Source organism: Rhinoderma darwinii, chromosome 11 (assembly GCF_050947455.1).
Source record: "Rhinoderma darwinii isolate aRhiDar2 chromosome 11, aRhiDar2.hap1, whole genome shotgun sequence".
Classification (NCBI taxonomy): domain Eukaryota; kingdom Metazoa; phylum Chordata; class Amphibia; order Anura; family Rhinodermatidae; genus Rhinoderma; species Rhinoderma darwinii.
The window spans coordinates 58,426,949-58,449,942 of NC_134697.1; the positions used below are offsets into that span (position 1 = coordinate 58,426,949).

The 22,994-nt window shown below is 36.7% G+C and overlaps 1 protein-coding gene across 11 annotated transcripts in view; it reads left to right on the forward strand.

The window, feature by feature from the left end:
• Positions 1-22,254, forward strand: part of PAX2 (paired box 2) — a 63,414-nt gene extending 41,160 nt beyond the window's left edge. For 2 of the 11 annotated variants that reach the window (XM_075841585.1, XM_075841586.1), the window contains exons 6-12: positions 2,143-2,318; positions 5,294-5,420; positions 10,306-10,515; positions 13,343-13,444; positions 13,987-14,085; positions 16,495-16,581; positions 17,077-22,254. In XM_075841585.1, the coding sequence (XP_075697700.1) occupies positions 2,143-2,318; positions 5,294-5,420; positions 10,306-10,515; positions 13,343-13,444; positions 13,987-14,085; positions 16,495-16,581; positions 17,077-17,153 (878 nt within the window). In that variant the 3' untranslated portion in view covers positions 17,154-22,254. The remainder of the gene's footprint in view (positions 1-2,142; positions 2,319-5,293; positions 5,421-10,305; positions 10,516-13,342; positions 13,445-13,986; positions 14,086-16,494; positions 16,582-17,076) is intronic. The other 9 variants (XM_075841582.1, XM_075841584.1, XM_075841592.1 and 6 more) reach the window with 7 other exon arrangements.
• Positions 22,255-22,994: the final 740 nt, after the last annotated feature.

The window sequence follows — 22,994 nt, forward strand, 5'->3', positions numbered from 1 at the left end:
CTGATCTTTTGATTTTAAATGTGTATTAAAACTGATGTGTGTTAGCGGATGATTCTGACTTTTCACAGGGCAGTAGTATTTAACCCTGGAGTCATAGCAGCTTTAGATACTGAGGAGACCAAGACACTAATATAGGTCTCAGTTATAGGAGAAATGGATTTCCACCTCATTTCTTATCTTTTCAAATACACAGCACCTCTTTACATTATATGTTCAATGTATCTGATGATCCTTGCCATACTAGTTGTTAAAATTACTAGTGGATTACTGGTTGGTCCTGTCTACAAGGCTATGTTATTTATATGGACATATGACAATATCATAATCCCATACAATACACTAACGTGTGAGTGTTGTTGTCTGGATTACATAACTAGAGTAGTGTCCACATCCATCAAGAGTAGAATATTGCTTTGAGTTGCAACTTAACAATGCTACCATGAAAAGAGATGTAGGGGCATGTCTTACTTGATGTATTAAACTATTTTAGCATCATAAATGACCCTCCACATGAGTGCAAAGGTTAATCATTAAATTATGATATTATTTATCAAAATCTCAATGACTCATATCTTGAAATCGAAGGGTATTCCAATATCAAAGGAAAAGAGAGGGAGGCAGAACAAGAGATGAAATATTCAATACTACCTCAATGTGTTCATCATGTCAATTCAATAAATGGTACGAATAATAAGCTTACCTAACAGAAAATTCAGTCTGTAGAGGAAGAGGAAAATTTGCTTCCAGCCATTAAAATTATGAACACATGTACGGTGTGAAGCTCAACACCTACTAAGACACTTTATTCTCAGGGCCCTTTGGAGTTTAATTCAAACTCATCTTCCAACGTTTTTCTGTACACATATATATATATATATATATATATATATATATATATATATATATATATATATATATATATATACACATAATAAATTGTATGTCAATTGTCTTAAATATATTTCTATCGTAATGTCAATATGGGTTTAACTCCATATCATACCAGGCTTGTACGTGGGGAAGATCTACGTGGTTCCCACTATTGGTGCTAGTTAAGGCCATTGCGATACCTATCACAAGAGATGAAGGTCTTGCACTAGTTTTTTACAATGTAATTCCTTGTAGGAGAAAAGGTTGGGGTGCCTTTGGGGCTACGTCTACCTTTACTTCTTTTTAACATTGCAGTGCTAGTAGGGTGAGGACCCCTGCCCAAAATCACACTACTACAGAGAAGTATTTTACTGTAATGATGGCCTCTCCAAGGGACTGTCAATCAAAGCAAGGGATTAAACTGAGCTGTAGGCCCTATATCTGTTAAAGTGGGGGGCTCTATCTATGAATATGATGTATGCCATATTTAAAAATGTACCTAAATGCAAGGCTGCCCAGTAGTAAATAAAAACCCCTTACAACACGTGGATTGCATATAAAAAGTAGATAGGGTTATACTTTAATTATAACATGCAGAACCATTCATAAGAATTTCTATAAAAAGCAGATGAAGAAATCAACATGGGCCATTTCCTCTCGTGTGAACGAAATGATGCTTTGTTAAAGGATCAGACAAAATGCTTTGTACTTCCTCTAATCAATATCTGATATTTTACATTAGCCTATGAAGGATACTGCTCCATGCTATATAATGTAATATTGATTATATCATATCCACCATTCACCTGCAAAGAATAAGATTTATCGTTCTTAATGTAATCTCCCGGCATTATTCCCACTGGAACAGAATGGGAGAATACTTTTGCTATAGATGAAATTTATACTATGAAATCTAATATCCAGTGCTGAAATACATCTACCCATCCTCTATAGACTTTCAGCTCTAGGTTTGTTAAAGTCGGCAGACAACAACTGAAGCAGGAATATCTGTTATAATAACACATTATTATTAATCTGCCTAATTACAGTATGATTCAGTATGTACGCCCTGGTAGCAGTGCCGCAGGCAGATTAGGTCTAGAGGGCAAATGCAAGAATGAAACACTTTATAATGTGTTGTTTCGAAGATAGATAACGCCAAAAAATAACTTCATTTAAGCATGTCATGTGCCTTATGTCTCTATGAAGTAAGTGGCTCCTCTGGCTCAGCTAAAAACAGTTATCATTGCTGTGTCCTCTTTTATTACATAGATGGGTCTGATGGTTCTGTTCCAAATGGAGATTCTCAGAGTAGCGTGGAGAGCTTACGGAAACATCTACGTGCAGACAATTTCACCCAGCAACAGTTGGAAGCCTTAGATCGAGTATTTGAACGCCCATCATATTCCGATGTTTTTCAAGCTTCAGAACACATCAAATCGGAACAGGTAATGGGAGAAAAAGAGGATAATAAAAATATTCTCTCTTTTTATTTTGTGAGTAGAACAGGTTTCATTTAGTATGTTCCGTTACTGCAAAAAAGAAAGGTGTACTCAAAATATTTTATGATTTTGAGTACTACAGGCTCATATATTTTGGAATTACATTGACACAAGACCCCAAGACAGATTGCTCTGGTTGTGTAATTTGGGAACCACCAGTAGGACCTTTTCAGAAAAGTCCACATTCATCAGACTTCTACCCACTACAGTAGACATTATACTAGTCAAAAACACTTAATACCACAGTCTAATCAAATTCATTTATAAATGTATAATTCCGTAATAATGTCCCAATAGAAGTCAAATATTACATTGTACCTCAACCATGGAGATATTTAAACAATCTCCCCAATTAACCATTGTGGGCAATGGCCCACATTTACTAATGCTACCTAATAATTAGACAGTATAAACTTAGACCAGACAGGCATGATAATTTTGGCACATCTTGCATGTCCTGTTAGACACGTTTCCTTATACCACTTTTGATTTTGCCTATTTTGTGTCAGAATTTTGTGCCAGTTTCTTAGCGCATTTTTGACGCACATTGATGCATTTTAAGCCTCGCCCTTTCCCAGAAACCCATGCCCCTTTCTCGCAAAGCCATGCCCCCTTTTAGGAATACTTTTTTAAAAGTGGCTAGTGAGGTGCAAACATCCTAATTGCGCCAAATTGCACAAATTTGCTTTAACAGTTTTTGACACTTTTAAGAGCCAGACACTGTAGTAAATCTTCCCCAATGTTGTTGATGACGAGCACCCATACAGATACATCTTTGTGTATTTTTGAGTGCCTCTGTTTTTCTTTAACCCATTATTTTCTAACCTTTTTTTTTGCGAGGTTTAATTTCTCCATTTATAATATAACAGAATCAAACATTATGATACATAATAGGTAACAGAGTATCATGTGTCAGTTAGAAAAATACTAGTAAGGAAACCTAGTTTGCCCTTTAAACCACTTTTCTGTGCTTTAAGACCGCATATAAAACAAACGCATTGTAGCTCCTTGCACAGTAACTCCTCTTTCTATTTATATCATAAAGGTTGTTTGTCTTAATGGAACATGAAATTAATAAAAAATCTTTTGAAATGCCCCAAACTATAAAACATGAAATGAAGAAAAGGCATATTTGAGAGGGATTTTTTTTTCTTTTCCCAGAGTCCCAGAGTTTATTACAATGGATAACCTTTATTTACTTTCATTAGACTATTAAACGCCAGCACAGTCATTTTTTTCCCCTGAAACTTAAAGCAGGGCCCATAAAGCAAATCTAAACCCTAATTGAGTTCATTTTAATTTCTCTCCGATCACAGCGAATTACTCCGGTGATAAATCAGGGGGCAGCTTCACCCCCAGTAGAAGGCCTAATTTGCAGCTAATTACGAAACTGATTTCAACAGGAAGATCAATACGAAAAGGAATTGGAAATGACTAGGCTGTGGCGTCCAGGCATAGAGGTGGGGGGTGTGGATAGAACAAAACGGGGCAAGAAAGAGCAGAAAATCAGTTTTAATTTAATGTAATATTAATCAGAGAGAGTTTTTTCTCTCTCTTCTCTTTTTTGGTTCCCCCTGTTTATTATCGCTTTGAAAAGGCAGCTGTAGAGAGCAAAGTCTGCTCCCGAGAAAACCATAATAAGAAGGCAATTACTAGATTGTTTTGGACAGGACACCCTTTCAAATTCAATGACTCCCCCTCCCACCCTTCTGTTGGCCATGTGCTCTGGCCCACTCCCCAATTTCATACCCCAGTGCACAGGAAGAGGGAGAATAGGAACTGGGTGATGGGGGAGTGTCCTTCTTTTGTATTTAATGAAGCACATCATTCACAAAATCAAACGCTGATGATTTAGGAAGACAGGTGATTTTTTGGTTTTATTTATATTTTCAAAATATTACCAGAAAAAGATGAGATGGGAATGCAAAATTTAGGAGATGGAAAACTAAAACCCAGCTGTTACTTAAGCATCACCTGGGTATAAGGTTCTATAAGGAAAATTGACCTTTCTTAACATTTTCGTAGTACATTTTTTTCCATTATATATGTTCAGCTCACAACTATCTAGTTCCCTTTTTATAAACATTGTAAGGCTGAGTTCACACGTTGCGGATTTGTTGCAGATTTTGTTGCAGTTTTGATGCTGATCTCATCCTTTTGCATTGCAAATGTAAAATCTGCGTCAAATCCGCGACGTGTGAAATCAGCCTAACACAGCTCTGGGTTTTCAATACCATTTCCATAAATCTTACCTACAATTTAATTTACTAACTTATTACCAGATAGCACACAATTTTGGTGTGACTGTCTCTATTATAATTTACAATACACAGGTTGAGACGACACAAGCCTTTAAACAGATCTAAAATACACATAAGTACACACATAAAGAAACATTATACACTACTGTTACAACTCTACCAACTAGAAATAAAGTAATAAATGATTGCCTATAATTCTCTAACTTCGTCCTACTACTCTCAAAATTAATACTCAACAATAAACACTGAAAAGACATGATGATTTCTGTGATTTCATGAGGGTTTTTTTTTTTGCCAGGATCACACACACACTTTTTGGTGCTGTTTTTTGGCTGTGTTTTTTGAGTGATCTAAAAAGGAAAAAAAGATATAAAGCAAAGACTGATGAATCTTTTTTTCTTCTGTGTCCACTTCTTTGTTTGGCTCAAAAGACTGAAGCAAAAACTGCCACAAAACTGCATCAAGCCTGTGTGTGATCCTGGCCTTTTCTTAGTTTTGGCTATTATCGAAACTTTTCTAACCAAACTCATCTCTAAAGGAGCAAATGAAAGGCAAACCACAAAAGGTCTATTACCTCAAGGTGCAACCGTTTTCATAAATGGGTTTACTTTACACTTACTGCTTTCAGTAATTGTAATTTTATTCTTTATTGACCATCAGGCAAATGAATACTCCCTTCCAGCACTAACCCCTGGTCTAGATGAAGTCAAATCTAGTTTAACAGCCTCTGGTAATGCAGACCTAGGAAGCAATGTGTCAGGACCTCAGACCTACCCAGTGGTAACCGGTAAGTGAAACTCTTCTCTACAGATTTAATCTTCTAGTATACATGGTTAAGTATCCCTACTGGTGCCGTAGAGATACAGGCGAATTGAACAATTGCTGCCATGTTCTTCTGCTGATTACCGCTGATCTCTGGGAGTCCCAGGAAACCTTGCGATCAGTTTATTGTCGGGAGGCCCTTCTAACAAAAAGGCATTGCAAAAAGTAGAAAACCCCTTAAAGTGAGTTTTCCCCCTTTAAGTCAGTCTTCTAATATTCTACTGTTTTTATCAGTGTCACAGAATGTGTAAAGTACTTAAACTTTACACCACATTAATACAATATATTTCTTTGGTATATAAATGTTGTAAAACATTACATATCTACAATAATGAGCTTCCAGTTTTTACGTCTACTTACTACTAATGTGTTGTGTAAACGTCTGTGTTGTCAGTAATTCGTCATCCTTTGTATTGTTGTTTGATATTAAGTATTATTATTCACCATAATTATTTAGATGTACATTTTTGGAGACGAACCATAGAGTTCTGTGTCGGCTATAAATGTACAAGCTTGTCACAAAATCGTCAGCAGTGGCATAGCACTAGGTGTCTCAGAGCTTGCAGTCACAATGGGGCTCCAATGTCGAGGGATGTATAAATCTTCCTGCAACATAACAGAATAGCTGTACTGTAGGTGGGCACATAATATATTGTGCCAATTGCATAGTGATGTCACAGGAGACAAAACTATCTTACTATACAAATGAATACTTAATGTTTGTAGTCTATATAGTAAGAGTGATGTACTTATGATGGTGGGTCCAAGTATAATATTTGTACCGGCAGCTACAAGCTTTAGTAATCGTCTTCGGTAATGATGTAATAATAATGTTATACAGTTCCCCAGAGTGTGTTTATGTGAGAAAAATAGTTGTTTAATAAAATTCATCCACTTGTTCTAATTAAATTAAAGGGGTTGAACGGTATAATAAATATGTGGCTACTTTTTTTTTTTAAAACACCTGTTTACAGGTTGTGTGTGGTATTGCAGCTCAACCCCATTCATTTCAATGAAGCTGAGCTGCAATACCAGACACAACTCATGGACAGGTGTGGCGCTGTTTCTGAATGAAACAAGCTTTTTTCTAATACTGTACAACCCCTTTAAAGCTAATGTGGTAATTGCCAGAAAGACAACAGCGCTTTCAATTATGCCATTAGGGTATTCTGAGTTAATAAAGGGGAGTCTCTTGTTCAGTACCCTCATCTATTAGCCAGTGTGGAGAGCAACGAGAGTCTCTTGTTCTGGAGGACCGAGCAGCACATGTACAGGCCTTTGATTTCAATTGGAACTCGGTAATGCTTAATTTCACCTGTGGTGGCACTGCAGGAGAATTGAACACTTGTTCTCCTTGAGATTATTGCTGATTGTCGGAAACTGGAATCAGCTTTTCACTGGGGTACACTTCTAACAATAAAATACATTGTCCGAATCAGAAAACACCTTTAAGACAACAGTGAAAGAAGCAATTGTTGGACACATATATGTGCTGTTACTTACAGTAACCAATCCAATTCTAGCTGTTTGTTTTCTAGTAAATATTAAACATTTTTATAAAATCCCTGATGAGTAACTTCAGCTCATACTTATAAGGAGATTGTTATTTTCTAACATTGGTCTCACTAACATAATCCCATGAACCGATAGGTCATTTTGTCCCAAATGTCAAACACACTCATCTCCTGCTGCTGCCAACATTCTGAAAATTGGTTACAAGGTGTTCTGTCCCAACCCAGAAGGGCAGTAGATCAAGATTGGCTGAAATAATATAACAATACTCAAAACTGAGTATTGTTATATCATAATGATGAAGAAAAATAAAAGCTTGTGTAGTAGTTCACAAATTGATGAAATAATACTTACGTATCTCTTATACTTACATACTGCCCAGACTGATTTAGCTGGATATTCTCATTTTTAGGTTGTTCAACCTATCATAATTGGCATTCTGGTTTTATCTGTATCGGAGCAGCTGTTGAGGATACATTTATAAAGCTAGGTGGGGACAAAAGTGCTGGTGGGCTTTTATGTAGTGGAACAGTGCATTAAATGAGTAATAATCACTCAGCTGTTATTATCTGTGACAGTTCAGGAGTAGGTCATGAACCACTGTTACGGAGGGTAAGGTGAATTACCGAAGGTCACAACTCACTGTATATTTATGTAAGCTGGGCTACTTCCCTTCCAAGACAGATGTGCAATAGAAACGCGTTTTCTTCAATGCAAAGATGCAGTTAGTGTACAGGGTGGCAAAAAGAGTGCGGTTCGTTTTTTTTGTATCCGATTGCATATTCAGTAGGCTACACATGTCAAGCCTTTCTGTTACTTCTTTTCAATGTCATTGAGATGCCTCTGCCTGATCCATCTCGGTCCAAGTGCGAGAAAAGTTCATTGCGGGCTCAGCATGACACTCCCAGGTGGCACCTTAGTACTAACATGTTCATCTGTATGCAGGATTTCAATCAGACGGTAGAGGAGCGCAGAAACTCTCATTAAGACTCAGTGCTGTTTACCAACAGTAATGAAGGTAAACATTTAAAAGGACAGATTAAGGAAAAAGCTTTAGAAGAGAGGGAGGAGGGGCGGGGGGCTTATTTTCCTGCACTTAGGCCATGCTCCAGTTTTTGGAATAATGGTGTCATTAGCCAAAAAAGGTTGCAGATCATGCTTAATCTTAAAATGTTTTCCCTTTTTTTTTTACGAGCAATTAAATGCCTGGCGTTATTGATCATTGTTGATTTTATGTCCTTCTATTTGCATAATCTATTAAAGATGAATGATTCATGGAGTGATTATTATGGGAAAGGGAAGTAGATGCATTCGGTGTAGTTTTGTCAAGGTGAGAGATGCTTTAAGATTTTTTTTTGCGCTATTAGAAGATAATCCCATTAAGTATCTTCCACCTAGACACACTGCATATTTGGTTCAGAGTCTCACATTGAAGCAGACACCATTGGAGCTATTTCTCGCGGTTGCTGATATTCTCCACCCCCTCCTGAATCATTTTTCCAAGTTCAATCGTTTTATTTGACAAAATAATTTAAAATGTGCAGATTCAATAAGGGCTGCCAGCAGGAAATAACATAATAATATAATTTGGTGGATTAAACTGCCTTGTTAAAGAGCTCTGGGTGTCTTCTCTGTCCTGCAAAATCCATTTGTTATATTTCATGGGAGAATCAATTCTAGTGATGGAACCTAAAGAATGACTACTTCAGCATTCTAGAGCCAGACATTTATCACAGGTGGCAACAACAACTAAATCTGTACAGATAAACAACAAACTGCGATCATTGATATTACTTTCCAGTAATTATATGTTGCTCAATCTCATGATGTTATTATGTCATTCTTTATCATTGTGGTTTATACAAATAGAACATTATCATGGATTAAATCAGCTCCTGAATCATTATTCAAATATTCATGAGAATACAACCTACCGTTTCCCCAGACAATAGTGATGTCATCAATGTCTCATTAATGTCATTGGCTATGTCCTAATACTGTAGGCTTCCAAAACTGAAAGAGGCAATGTTTATTTATTACCCTAACATTAGTGTTTATACTTTTATTTTACCATACTTTGACAGTCAACAATTTTCTTATATTATTTCCTGCCCGAGTACAGCCAAATATCAGCTTCATGACACTGTTGCTATATATAGTCTCATTGAACCTTTTCAGCATATGCAATAGCTCATTTTACTTGATACTTAGTTTGAAACAGTCTCAAATTTAAAGGGGTTGTCACGTGAAAACAACCATTGTCCATCTGCCCTATAGGGGTTGTGAACGTCAAAGAGGGGGTCCCCTGTTCCCCTCTATGAGTTAGAGCAGAGAGTAGCTCTCAAATAGGGTTCTGGCATATGTAATGAAAACGGCTCTGGCCTGTCTTGTCCTAGTCGCGTCTTCCAACCGGCAAGAGTTTTTAGTTTTTTTATGTATTTTTTTGCTGCATATTACATTTTTTTGCTGCATATTACGCTATATACAGTGAATTTTGTTATTTTAGTCTAATACCTTAAGCCGTAGGCCTCGGGCTGCTAACAATACTAAATACACAATAAACAATGTAAGGAATTAACTGCAGTGTAATTCCTCTTGTTGTTGCAGAAGATTTTTGCTTTACTCTGAAATTGTATCCTCTGGGTTTTGGCTAAGTGCAAATCCACATGCCGATCAGCATTTGGTCTAAGGCTGCAGTGATTTAGTCAGCCTGAATTACGAAAGATTATCAATTCATTTAACTTAGTCCTCCAAAAAGGTTGAGATATTTAAAGCAGAAAACAAGCTTGTTTATAAAGACAGGAAAATGTGACCATATCTATGATCTTTGACAAAGGAAGCTTTAGTTTATTGAAACCTCAAAAAACATTTCCGCCAGTGAGTTTAAGGAATCTTGATGGGAATTCACAGTTCTATAGAGATATCTTGGTGTAGTTTGGACTGATAAATGGAAAAGTGAACAAGTATCTCTTTTATATTATATCATTGTGTGCTACATATTATTATAGCATACTATAAAGTCTACATCAGGGTCATGGCCTTAAAATGACTACTGGCTACTAGTCCTACTGTATATTTTGTGTTCTCCAGATTCCATTCACTTTACAGGACACTTGAATAAAATATAGCGAAGAACATAATAAATTACAAGGACAGCCGTTTTCAAGGTGCCAGACCAACTAGAGAACCATTTTTTAGTTATTTTAATCCCTCTTTATTTTATTTTGTTGTTTTATATCATTCCATTTACATTTATACATATTTTTTTTTCTCTTTCTGTGTCCCACCCATCCTGTGTCTGTTCGTCTTCTGTCCATCCATTTCCTTCTTCCTCACAGAGAGATTCTCCTCTCACCTCTATGTAAAGCAAGAGCCTCATGAAGCTTCCCTTACTCCCTTCACTCCCTCTACACTGGCCAGCTCGGGGCTGGCTGATCTTCAGCCCTTTCAGATGGCCCTCACCGTTGATGCGTCCACACCTACGTACAGCTCCTTCACCCACCATGGCCCTCCCTACGGGCAGTTCGGCAGCCAGCCACTCATAGCAGGTACCAAATTTACCCTCATGATTAAGTCATCTAACTAATCAAATTGGGAATTTATCTGACTAGTTGGAAATATTTTGTCAGATGAATCCTACATACTGTAAATTGGAGAGAGAATCTTATCTGATTTCAATGGCTTCTGTCTACTTAAAAGATGTTTTGTTTTATAATTTGTTAATCCTTTACTATTAAAGACTAGTTTACTTGAGTGGCAGGGAATTATCATCCCCCAGGCTGACACTGTTGATCACCTGACCCTACAAGATCTGAAGAAAAATTTCAAAAATATTTTTAAAGTCAAAAGTTCATGAAGCAAAAACATGTGGAGTGGAGGCTTCAAACTTGCTTTTCAAAAAACTCTGTAACTACAAGTGGTTTTTACTATATTTGCTGTGTATGTACTCTACAAACCTGCTGTTAATTTATAGAACCTATTTAATGCTACATTATATAATAAAATTGTGTCTTAAGATTGTATAGCACAATTAGGAAAACTTGATTAAGAAGTATTTTTATTAGCAGTACACTAGTACGTCTACATAATGTCTACAGCTCACTTAACTATCTGGAATCTTAGGAATTACCAATGTATCATCAAAATTAAAGCATATGGACATCATAGAGGGGAGCCCATACATGGTACCACCCTCTAAGCCATAGTAAAAAGTCACTAACAAAGAGTGGCCCTCACTTTGGATTAAATATTAAAAATCTATTATATGGGTAGCCATTAATTTGCATGGCCAGCATGTAATAGCATGGCCATGTAATTTGCATGGCCGCAGATTCCCAAGGTGATAACAACTGATTGCCGGGAGTTTCTGAAGCTGAACTTGTAGCAATTAGCAGATCGCCGGGCCGCCTTCAATTTAAAATGTGGTTTTGTTGATGAGACAACGACTTTAAAGCTGTCATGGAGACACAGATGACCGTGACAAGCACAAAACGGTGGTAAACCGAACGCAAAGAAAGCAAAATGTTAAGAGCAAGTGATTATTTGTAGTAGTGAGTTGTCAATTGTATGGAAAAACAAAAGTTTTACTGTTAAAATTTTGTGCAGCGACTTTATAGTTCAAGTCTTTGAATTTCAAGACAAGGAATACCAATGTGAAGTTAACAGGACACAGAGATCCACTTTAAAAAGTGAATTTGTGCCATAGAAACACAAGTTCAACTGATATGGAAATCGATTGGAAAGTTTATTGTTTTTTTAATTTTCAGTCATTGTTTACATTGCAGTATACAAATGGTGATAGTTTTATGTCTTAAAGAGGCTCTGTCACCACATTATAAGTGCCCTATCTCCTACATAAGGAGATCGGCGCTGTAATGTAGGTGACAGTAATGCTTTTTATTTAGAAAAAGCCTGGAAGTCATGTGTATTCAGAATCCTGACACTTCTGAATCTTTTCTGTGAGATTCCAGCAAGGCAAGCGTAATCTCGCGAGATTATGATGTAAACGAGATTTTGTTTCCCTTGCTAGAAATCTCACAGAAAAGATTCAGAATTGTCAGGATTCTGAATACACATGACATCCAGGCTGGAGGTCATGCATATTCATTATCAGGACACTTGATTAACGTTAATGTCTGTGTATGTGGCAGCACATCGTGTTCTAGTAAGAACTCGATGCTGCTGTGTAAATGAATGGAGAGGAGTGCATGAGGCTGATTGGTCAGCGTCATACACTCCTCTGTACAACGCCCACTGGTCGAAAGTAAAAACACGCCCACTTGGGCATTAAGCAACTCATTAGCATAAATCTAAAATCGCTAATAAAGTTGTAAAAATAGATCGTTTTTTTTAAATAAAAAGCACTGCTGTCACCTACATTATAGCGCCCATCTCCTTATGTAGGAGATAGGGAACTTATAATGTGGTGACAGAGCCTCTTTAAATTAAATTTCCAAAAATAATCATCATTTTGAACTGTTGAAAATGTTTGCATGTATGTCTAACCTTACAGCATGTAATATGGTATTTAGATCACTTTGGTCATAGTTAATGATTATAGCGTTCTAGATGAAAGAGCGAGAATTTGTAATCTTGTGAACCAGTAATTCAACTGAGCAGCCTATGGGAATGTTAGCGTCATTGGGTTCCAGTGTAGTAATCAAGAACATTAAAGTGACTTCCTGAACGGAGGATTTGCATGGCAATGACCCCCGAGTATAAGTCAACCATAAAGTTCTATAAGAAGAATAATATAGATTCATCCTTGCTAACTTCTGTTTGTAGCCTAATTATCACTCCTAGTATTTAATGGAAGTGTCTGGCAATAGAGAAGCCTTATCTGGGATTAGAGAAACTCAGCAACATTGACATCAATTCCAAGTCGTTATGCCTGAATAGGTTGAGGATATTTCCAGATGACTGACGCAGGTTATGGAATGTGTGCAGCTTTCTTGTCAGTGACTTAAAACTTACATCACAATATATGCTAGGAAATCCTACATCAGTCAGGAGATTTGTATTTAGCATGCACCAAATCCAGGATTTAATTTTAAGTTTCAAATCTAACCAGATCTAAATTCTCCAAATATATACTACAGGGCAGTTATCGTATCCAATATAAAGTTAAAGCATAAGATTTCTCAGCTATTACCTCTTTAACAAGGAATAGGGATTTTATATGTTGCTTGTCATCCATTGGGATCCTTTACCGTACTGTTGAAAATTCACTGTATACTTAGTGGCTATTGCAATACCATTATAAATCTTCGACCCAGAATTGTGTGAATTCATTGTCAATTGAATATTGGTTTATTTATATTTATTTTAAAAAATTGATTTTGTCGGCAATTTTGATTTTTTTAAATGTATTTATAGGTCGAGACATGACAAGTACAACTCTGCCTGGTTACCCTCCTCATGTTCCTCCAACGGGACAAGGCAGTTACCCAACCTCAACACTGGCTGGAATGGTACCTGGTAAGTCAATAATGTATTGGATTATTTTTTTTATAAATACCAATATTAAGTTATAAATGCAAAATATTTGAGAAATCTACATTTCAAAGTTAGCCAAACCTTCAGAAAGTTTTACACAATCGTTGTATATTTGTATACATATGGGAACAAAGTTGAGTAGTAGTCAATACACCTTACAGAAATGTAGAATTGTATGAAAATAATGACACTTAAGTACACAAATACATACTTCTTAAGGGAATAGTATTGGCAATGTCCTAATAATTGCTCTGAAAGGTCTCTGTGAGCTGATATCTCTGGTTGCTGTTAAGTCACTCAACCAGAGGAACCACTCAACAGAGAAGGCAATGGGCCATAGTACTGTAAATTGGATACTTCCACCTGGCAGGAACAGTATTTTACAATTAGTAGGGGGTTAATGTCCCTTCCCCTCTGATAGTACATCACTAGCTACCCTTTGCTCAGAGCTTGACACACATAGTATGCAGCACTCCACAGGTCATTGACAGGGAAGAAGCATCTCATTATCACTGCATTGACAGGCACCAACGTTTCGGTCCACCATTCGGTCCAACCTGTGGAGTGCTGCTCATGTCTGTCCAGCTCTAAACCATGTCTGTTTCACTGCAGGACTGGGAGTGGTGAGTCTAGCACATTGTGCATATCTATCTGTCATGTTTGTGTTCTTCTTACGTTGTCTAATGATGATTCTACTACCTAAACATGTCAATGAATTGATTTCTTATTATCTCATGCTTCTTCAAATGTTGTTGTTTTTTAACTTTGCTTGTTGAGTGTAGCACATAAAACTTCACATAAAAATTCAGATAGAATCAATTTATAGATTGTTTAGAATAATCCAATAGGTCAATATGGTACCATGATATAAATCTATGTCCCTATTTGAAATGTTTGATAGTGAAATGCATATAACCAAATTGTAACCAAAATAGTCACCCACCATCATAGATATCTTATTTTACATTTATAGACAAGAGTATAACAAAATTGAATAATTCAGTACTTTCTTACTGAGTATTTTATAGATACAGTGTATTGATCTAATGGAACGGGCCATTTCTCCTAGGCACAGCTTTGACAATGCATTAATGCCCATGTTTATTTATTCTGAGATATATAACACAAGTAAGACTGAATGCTCCATTAAATGACATTGCATAAAGCTGTAGAACAGAGGCATATATTTCACCCTAACACTCTACTCCCTAATATACAAGAGTATTTGTTTGAGACATTATTGTATAACTTAAAGAAAAAGGAGTCCAGGTTGGTGCATTGAACTGCTGGATAGGGTTGGCGGCCGGGTGAGCAGAGAGGGGAGTATGGAAATAAAATTCAATGCTGATGAGGAAATTACACTTGTTTCATTAGTGATCAGGGAAAGAGATAGCTCAGTTCCTTTTGGTCACAGTTGAGCTCAAAAACTCATTATCCTCCTGTATGCATGCGTTCACTTCTCGTCAATAAACACTTTCCACTATTCGCTGTTCTGCTCCCAACCCCCTGCGCACACCTATAAACACATGTAACCGCCGTTCTGCGCACATCTATCCCATGTCGAATATACAGGAGCGCTAAAACAAAATTATTGTATGTCAACAGCCTAATGGGACCTTTTATCTATCTATCTATCTATCTATCTATCTATCTATCTATCTATCTATCTATCTATCTATCTATCTATCTATCTATCTATCTATCTATCTATCTATCTATCTAGCTATCTATCTAGCTATCTATCTAGCTATCTATCTAGCTATCTATCTATCTATGTAAACTGTTCAGACTTTTTTAGAATACTTTCAATATTTGAATGACAACTTAGACCCTTAGTGGGGTCTGTCAGGTTTTCAATGGGTAACCCCGATGGTATGGGGAAATGTTTTTACAGCACCATTTATTGTACCATATAATGTAGTGGGAAACTGGAAAAAATGTCTCTTTGGAGTGGAATGGGAAAAAAACAGCTATTCCATTTTTTGGGGGGTTTCGTTTTTTACGTCCTTCACCGTGTAGTAAAAATGACATGTTAACTTTATTCTGTGGGTCAATACGATTACAGCAATATCAACTTGATATCGTATTTTTTTATGTTTTACCACTTTTAAAAAGGAAAAAAGTGATTGTTAAAAATAAAATTTGTGTTTTGTATATTTTGGGAGCCATAACTTTTGCTTTTTGTCGATTGAGCGGTATGAGGGCTTATATTTTGCGGGGTGAACTGTAGTTTCTAATGGTAACATTTTTGGGCACGTGAGGCTCTTTGATCACTTTTTATTTAATTTTTATGGGAGATGAAGTGACCAAAAAATAGCGCTTCTGGCAGTTTTTTTTAATGGTATTCACCATGTGGGTTAAATAATGTTATATTGTAATAGTTTTTTTTACATTGCACAAAATGGGAAAAGTTGTTTTTTTAACTTTTAATATTTCATTTTTTATATATATATTAAAAATAAACTTTTTTTAACTGTATTTAACTTTTTTCACTAGTCCCCCCTAGTACTTGAACCAGCAATCGTTGGATTGCTTGCATGATATACTAAAATACTAATGTATTGTAGCATATCATTATACTGACAGTCTCCAATAAAGCCCTGCCGGAGGCCATGCCAACCATTAACACCCAGTGATCACGTTGCGGGGGAGAGGCAAGTCAGAGAGGGCCGCCCCCTGTTTCTGACGACTTATCGCGGCCACTTTTGACTGTGGCATCTAAGGGGTTAAACAAGCGGGATTCCTGTTACACACATCCGACATGCTTGTTCTATGGAGTGGGCTCAACCTGTGAGCCAGCTCCATACTCCTTTTCCGACCTTCACCGTATATATACGGCGGATGTCGGGAAAGGGGTTTAATTGGGCTCAACCAAGATGTGTGACAATTTAGCCAACAAATGGAATCTAAACAAAACAGTGATGCAGAGAGAAAGCTTATGAATATTGGTTATGTCAAACAAATGTGTATATTTTGTTTAAATATGATGGACACATCCGGTACAACTAACTTTTTATTTGTTAACTTTCTAGGAAGTGAATTTTCAGGAAATCCCTACAGCCATCCTCAGTACACAACATACAATGAAGCATGGAGGTTTAGCAATCCAGCATTACTAAGTGAGTAATGACTTAAATCCTGGGCTAAAGTATTTCAATAGTTCAAACTTATTAAAGGGCAAGAATAAGACGTGGTCTTCGACCCTTTGTATTTTATTTCCCTTGTAGACATAATGGCCATTTCTTATTATCCTAGAGATTAGGGAACATGATCCAAACTATTGAAAGTTTAAACCAAGCCCAAACAAAGGCGATCATGTTATATTTCCAGAGTATTTCCCTAATAACATTTTATCAGATAAAATTGCTATTCCAGCGCAGAACCACCAAAAAATATGTTTCCCTGAAATGCGTCAACCCTGTAGACTTTATATAATGTTGCTTGTTGCCAGCTGCATGGCTACCACTTAAAGTGCGTCTTGCCATGATACATATTCTTACTTACAATGGGGCATACTTGGGACGCATAGATGTCTAGTCTTGTTGTGTTTGTCTTGGTTTTGTTTGCTTGTTGTCCTTTCAACCAGTCCATTCTTCTCCTGTGTTAACTTTCAGGTTCCCCTTATTATTATAGTGCCACATCCAGGGGCTCCGCACCTCCCACTGTTGCCACTGCCTATGACCGCCACTAGTTACCATGGAAACCATATGAAACTACAGGGCGAGAACTTAGGTCTCCATATTGTACCTGTGTGACTATCATCACCATCTTGGGAAGAAGAGTGTCTCATGTCATGCCTCCTACAGTCACTTTCTTACAACTACTGAGTATTCAGTTGCAAGGGGCTGAAGTTCTAACTACCACCCGTCTCCCTGTCATTACTTTATCCACACAACTGACACTGGAACTTTTTTGTTGCAAACTAAAGGCCCGCAAATTAATTTATACAGTGAACTTTGGGACCTTAAGGCAGCAACATTTTAATATATTAGCCAGTGTTATGCTCAAAACAGCAATGCAAAGAATCAAGACTTTTTTTGTAGGACCAAAAACAAATGTTATAAAATAAACTAAATGGAAAGAAATTGTTAGCCACAAAGAAAATCAAAGGAGAAGGCAAAATATTTCCCCTCTAAAGGTATTCCAGTGGAAAAATGTACTGAGGACAGAAAAGATCTGACAGAATCATTATGAAGCAATTAGCAATTGGAGGACCATTGGAATCAAAAAAGTGTTTCATTGGTGATTTCTCTTGGGAATTTCAGAACTAACCCTCTTTTTCCCTTCTGCCTTGGGTTGGATGCCTGTGTCTCACACTTCATACATTGTGCGTGGCATGTCATGAAACGTCACATGGACACCATACCAGTGAATAAAAAAATTTAAAAATTTAAAAAAACAATCATCTCAGAGAAGAAGACTGGAGGACATTTTAAAGTCAAATGACTTAGAGAAAATAATAAAATATATGAATATATAAATATATATATAAATTACACCGTTTTTATGCTTTATCATGAAGGTCTGTACAAATTACAATAGACAATTTTCTATAAAAAAAACACAAAAACAAAAAATACTGAAAATGGAAGAGAATGTCACAGGATTATGTAAAGAAGGCAGTTCTTGAATATTATTTCCTCTTTTTTGTTCTGTTTGCACTAGTGTGTCAAAGTATGATGTAAAGGGACCCCATTATGTCCCGGCATCAAATCATTGTGGAAAAAAATAACAAAATACAGGATATGGCTTTGTAAATTCCAACTTTTTATATTTAGACTAAAATGGCACTTACGACCCAGATTCCAGGTTTACATACAGTTTGCATTGCCATTGATTTTAATCCTAAAATATGAAGTTTAGAATTAATTCCATGCTGTAGCAGTTCGGCTCATGTTTAAAATTTTCAGTTTTAGGCACTTTTGCTTCGCTGCCTATCCCCATTGCCTAATGCGTCTGAACTATGAGACTTTGGCCTCCACCGCAACCCATATTCCATGTGTATAAAAATATATATTATACTAGTATTTAAAATGAACAATAACATTTTAATCGTCAGAAAAAAATAAATTTCAAAGGGATAAAACCTGATACCCCTGTAATTTTGCCAGTCAAGACCGTGCCTATGGGGTTTCACCACAAATCTAGACTTCTTAGGCTCTGCCGTTAGCTCCCCTGACATACAGAAAACCATTACTATGGTAGTAATAAGTGTTGTCGTAGCCTCTTCGAGAAGGGAAATAACTCAGATGAGAGGATTTTCTTCATGGTGACATTAATATTTGAGATGAAGAAAGGTGCATTTACGACAGAGATTATCTCTAAATTTATGTAAGCTCCTGATACTTGGAGGTGCCTGTAATGTAAAACAGGGTGGAACATTTCAAGTGGTGAAGTAATATGCAGATCATTATGAACAAATACATTTTCCCACACATACTATCCAAAAATAGTCAAAACTACTGAAGAGTTTTTGCCTTGGTACTATTCTACCCATCTGCTGTTGAAAAGGTTGTTTGAGAGTTTGATAAATTAATCTGCAGCAAGACATGTTCTAAAATAATAGATCAAACAATACTCACCTGTTAAATCCCCCGCTGTGCCAGTGCCAATACTATGGTGTGATCCCCGCCTATATTTCTTTATTTTCCTGCAGCGATGACATGCCGTACATCCGCGTAGCCGCTGCAGCCAATCACTGACCTCAGCAGTGACACTGCATGCAAGCTAGCATCATCGCTGAGGCCAGTGATTGACTGCAGCGGTCTTGTGGATAAACAAAGACCGGCAGGGACAACCGGAGCATTAGTGATGGAGCGGCAGGGGATTTAACAGGTGTGTATTGTTTGATATTTTATATACTAACATTTCCTTCTGCCAGATTTATTTATTAAACTCTCAGACAACCCCTTTAATGTATGGACTATATTAAACGTTTAGCTGTCCCTCAACAGAAGGATTGCTGTTTGTGAATGTTAGGCTAAGATCTAAGGTTGGTTGAGCCATTCTGTTTCTTTGTTGTGAGGATAGTTGGGCATCTTAACACCCTGAACCTCACCGATCAAAACTGACATGTTTTAAAATGAATTAAAATCAAACATACACTATATAAAATCGTAAAACATTAATTTATGATAAATTATTGCTAAAAAGGTGTTGCCAGCTAGCACTAACCAAGATACTATCAATGTATTGCAAAGTACAAAAATACAAGTGCCCTCCTATTGTCCTATATTTTAAACCTCTTATGTAATAAATTGTGGCAAAATGTGACCCCTACATAAATTGGACATCCATTCAGGATAGAATTATCCATCCTGCTATAAAATTCCTCCTCAGTATTTCTCTTGATCACTTGTTTTATGTGGTCAATATTGATAACATTACTTTTAAGAATGTTATTTGATCTGTTTTCAAAACCATCCATGGAATATTTTTGAGAACATCTGACCTATAGCAAATCATATTTATTAAAATAGTTACTACTTTTTTAATAAAAAAAGGTCAGCCTTTATACATTAAAATGTCAACTTTTATTTCAGTAACGCCCATTTTTGATTGTTTTAAAAAAAAATTGAAATCTCAGATGAACAGGACACAAGGGCAAAGCGAGGTAGAACACGACATTCATTATTTTGACTGAGGAACCTTTAATAAAATTGAGAAGGAGCAAACTAACATTTTAGAGAGTCTGTCCTTTGGATTCTTCGATATTCCACAAGTCTATATTTTCCTATAGTTTGTTCATTGGTGGTGGTCTATCTCTCAGACACAACTATAGACAGTCATGTAAGTTGAATGCACATTCTTCATTGATAACCTCTATAGGAATGGCAAAGCAGAAATAATATCAACAAAGAAGAACAGAAGACATCTTATCATTAGTTTGATCATAAGTATTAATTATCAGGAAGAAAATAGCAACAGAGATAATAAAATAATTTCTGATGGAAGCAAAATAAATCTTAGAATAACTGGGATTAATTGGATTGTAATGGCTCCAAATGATCATTTGTTTACTGGTCTGCATCCAAAAAAGAATTATTATTTTTTATGCTGAGATTTTTAGAAAGTTTGAGAACATTTCTGTCCCCCTACCTGTGTTTATTTATATGACGCATCTGCAGTATTATGTCTGGATTGTGTTGCTGACACTGGATCTATGTGGTACTATTGTATGGTAGAATCCAATTTAAAATAAGTGGACTCTACAGAAACACATAAGAAATGGCAATTATTTAAATTTATTTTACATCAATACAAAACAGTTGCTGCTTTGTAGAAAGATGATGTGTGTAAAGTGAAGGATATTTTGTCTTTGTATATAAGTTCATCCACATTTCATTACACATGCTATTAAATGAAGCTTTCATCATGTAGATAACAACAAAATGTCTGTATGTTGCAAGTCTTCTTGTGCTCATTGGAAAAAAAAAGGAAAATTATGTTTCAAATAAAGCACAGCATGAACATTAGTGACTCGCTAAAGTCTGCGGGTTTTGCAAACAGCCTAAGACTTCATTTTTTGCCTCATTTTTACACGACAGAAGCTTTTGAAAGAATACTATGCAAACACACTGTTCTGCATGTTGCCCTGGCCAGTGCTTGTCATTGCCTGCTTCCTCCCATCGCTTATTATCAATCCTGGTTTTAATCACACATCAAAAATTTGCATAGATATAAAAGAAAACGTGATATTCAGTGTCTGCCAGTCATCGGTATTCCACAATGCCAGCAGTAAACTCACCCAGTCTTAGCTCCCCATAAGGTACCCCATAAGGTCACTGTTCTGTTTTGACATTTGTGTTATAGGGAATAAGGCCAATAATGACATGTACATTTTAACGTGATACTTTGTGACTTCTTTTATTGTACTGGAGGCAGTAGGAACCCAAAGTCTGCATGCTTTATCACTCAAGGCTTTTCAATGGTCAAGGAAAAGTCTAAATTCTACATAAAAAGTCTTCTGAATGGCATTAAGGCTTCGTTCACATCTAGGTCGGGGCTCAGTTCATGGGTATCGTCTAAGCTTTCCATCAGGGGAACTTATGAACGGAATCCAAAATAAAAAAAACAAAAGGAAACCATGGGTTTCAGTTTGCATCACCATTGATTTCAATGGTGACAGATTCTGTGCAAATGGTTTTCATTGGTCACCGTTGTGTAAGGGTTCCGTTTTCTTGTTGGAATGAATAGCGCAGTTGACTATGGTATTGGTTCCGTCAAAACGACGGAACCCTTACGTGACAAACGGAAACCATTTGCACCGGAACCTTCATCATTGCAATCAATGGTGATGCAAACGGAAACCTATGGTTTCTGTTTGTTTCAGTTTGGATTCCGTTCATGGGTTTCCATGATGGAAAGCTCCGACGGAACCCATGAACGGAGTCCCAGCGCAGATGTGAACGAAGGCTAAGATGTATAGATATTTAGGAGAAAGACTATTTGTTTAATATCCTTTTGAGATTCATTTTTCCAATACAGTACAATAATGGACCCAGAGCAAGGGCACATCTAGCAGGAGGCAAAGCTTAATACAAGTGCTATTTGTTGCAGTTTAAATAGGCAAGAACTGTATCTAAAGAGAAACTTAAAATGGAACTAATGCAATGATGCAACTGCAGTAAGCAGCATGCAAAACAGTGTGCCTTCTCTGACTCGGGTACACGAGATACGTCTCTGCTACAACATTTGATTGGACGTGTTTGACTAGAGCCAATTGGCTTTGATCATCGCTTCGGTTGTTTAACTTTTTTCGTGCACATGATAAATAAATTCTTTTCTATGTCGCCTTGTGGGACTATTCTTTTGGTGCATTAAATATAGTCAATCAAACTCATATTTTAAATCTGTCCAAGCGGCATTTCATAAACAGGTATACCAATAAGGCAAAATGCAAGCACTACGTAAAAAGGTTCAGATTTGTGAATGTGACATATTAATGCATGGTCAGGGATAACACCTAGAAAGAGGGTTTGGAAGTATAAGGGTCAGTTCACAGTTCAGGATTTGATGCAAATGAAATCCGCATAGTAATCCACATATAGAAAACCGCAAGTGCGTATTTCTTATGGTGCAGATTTAATTGCGGATTTTAACATCTAAATTATTTCTATGATGCAAAATCTGCAATTAATACGCATTGAATACGGCGGGGAATGGACATGCTGTGGATTTAAAATTTCTATCCGCATCTTTAAATCTGCAATGTAAAAATACGCTGCATGTGATTTGGGGTTCTTAAAATCCATCTACTTGCCTTGTATAGTAAAATGATGCGGATTTGCTCTGCGTACTCCGCAACACAAATCCACATCAAATCCTGAACGTGCGAACTGGTCCTAAGACCAAGCAGACAGTGCTGCACTTCAAGGACAGTTGCAAAAAGGCAAATTAAAGCCACATTAAGATGGTCAAAATCCAGCTCTGTACCTGAATCGTTTGCCAAAATCGGGATTGGATCCAGTCCGAGCAAATCACGAAAACCTTTAACAAAGATGTCGTATGGGAAAGGTTTCCCTGTTATATT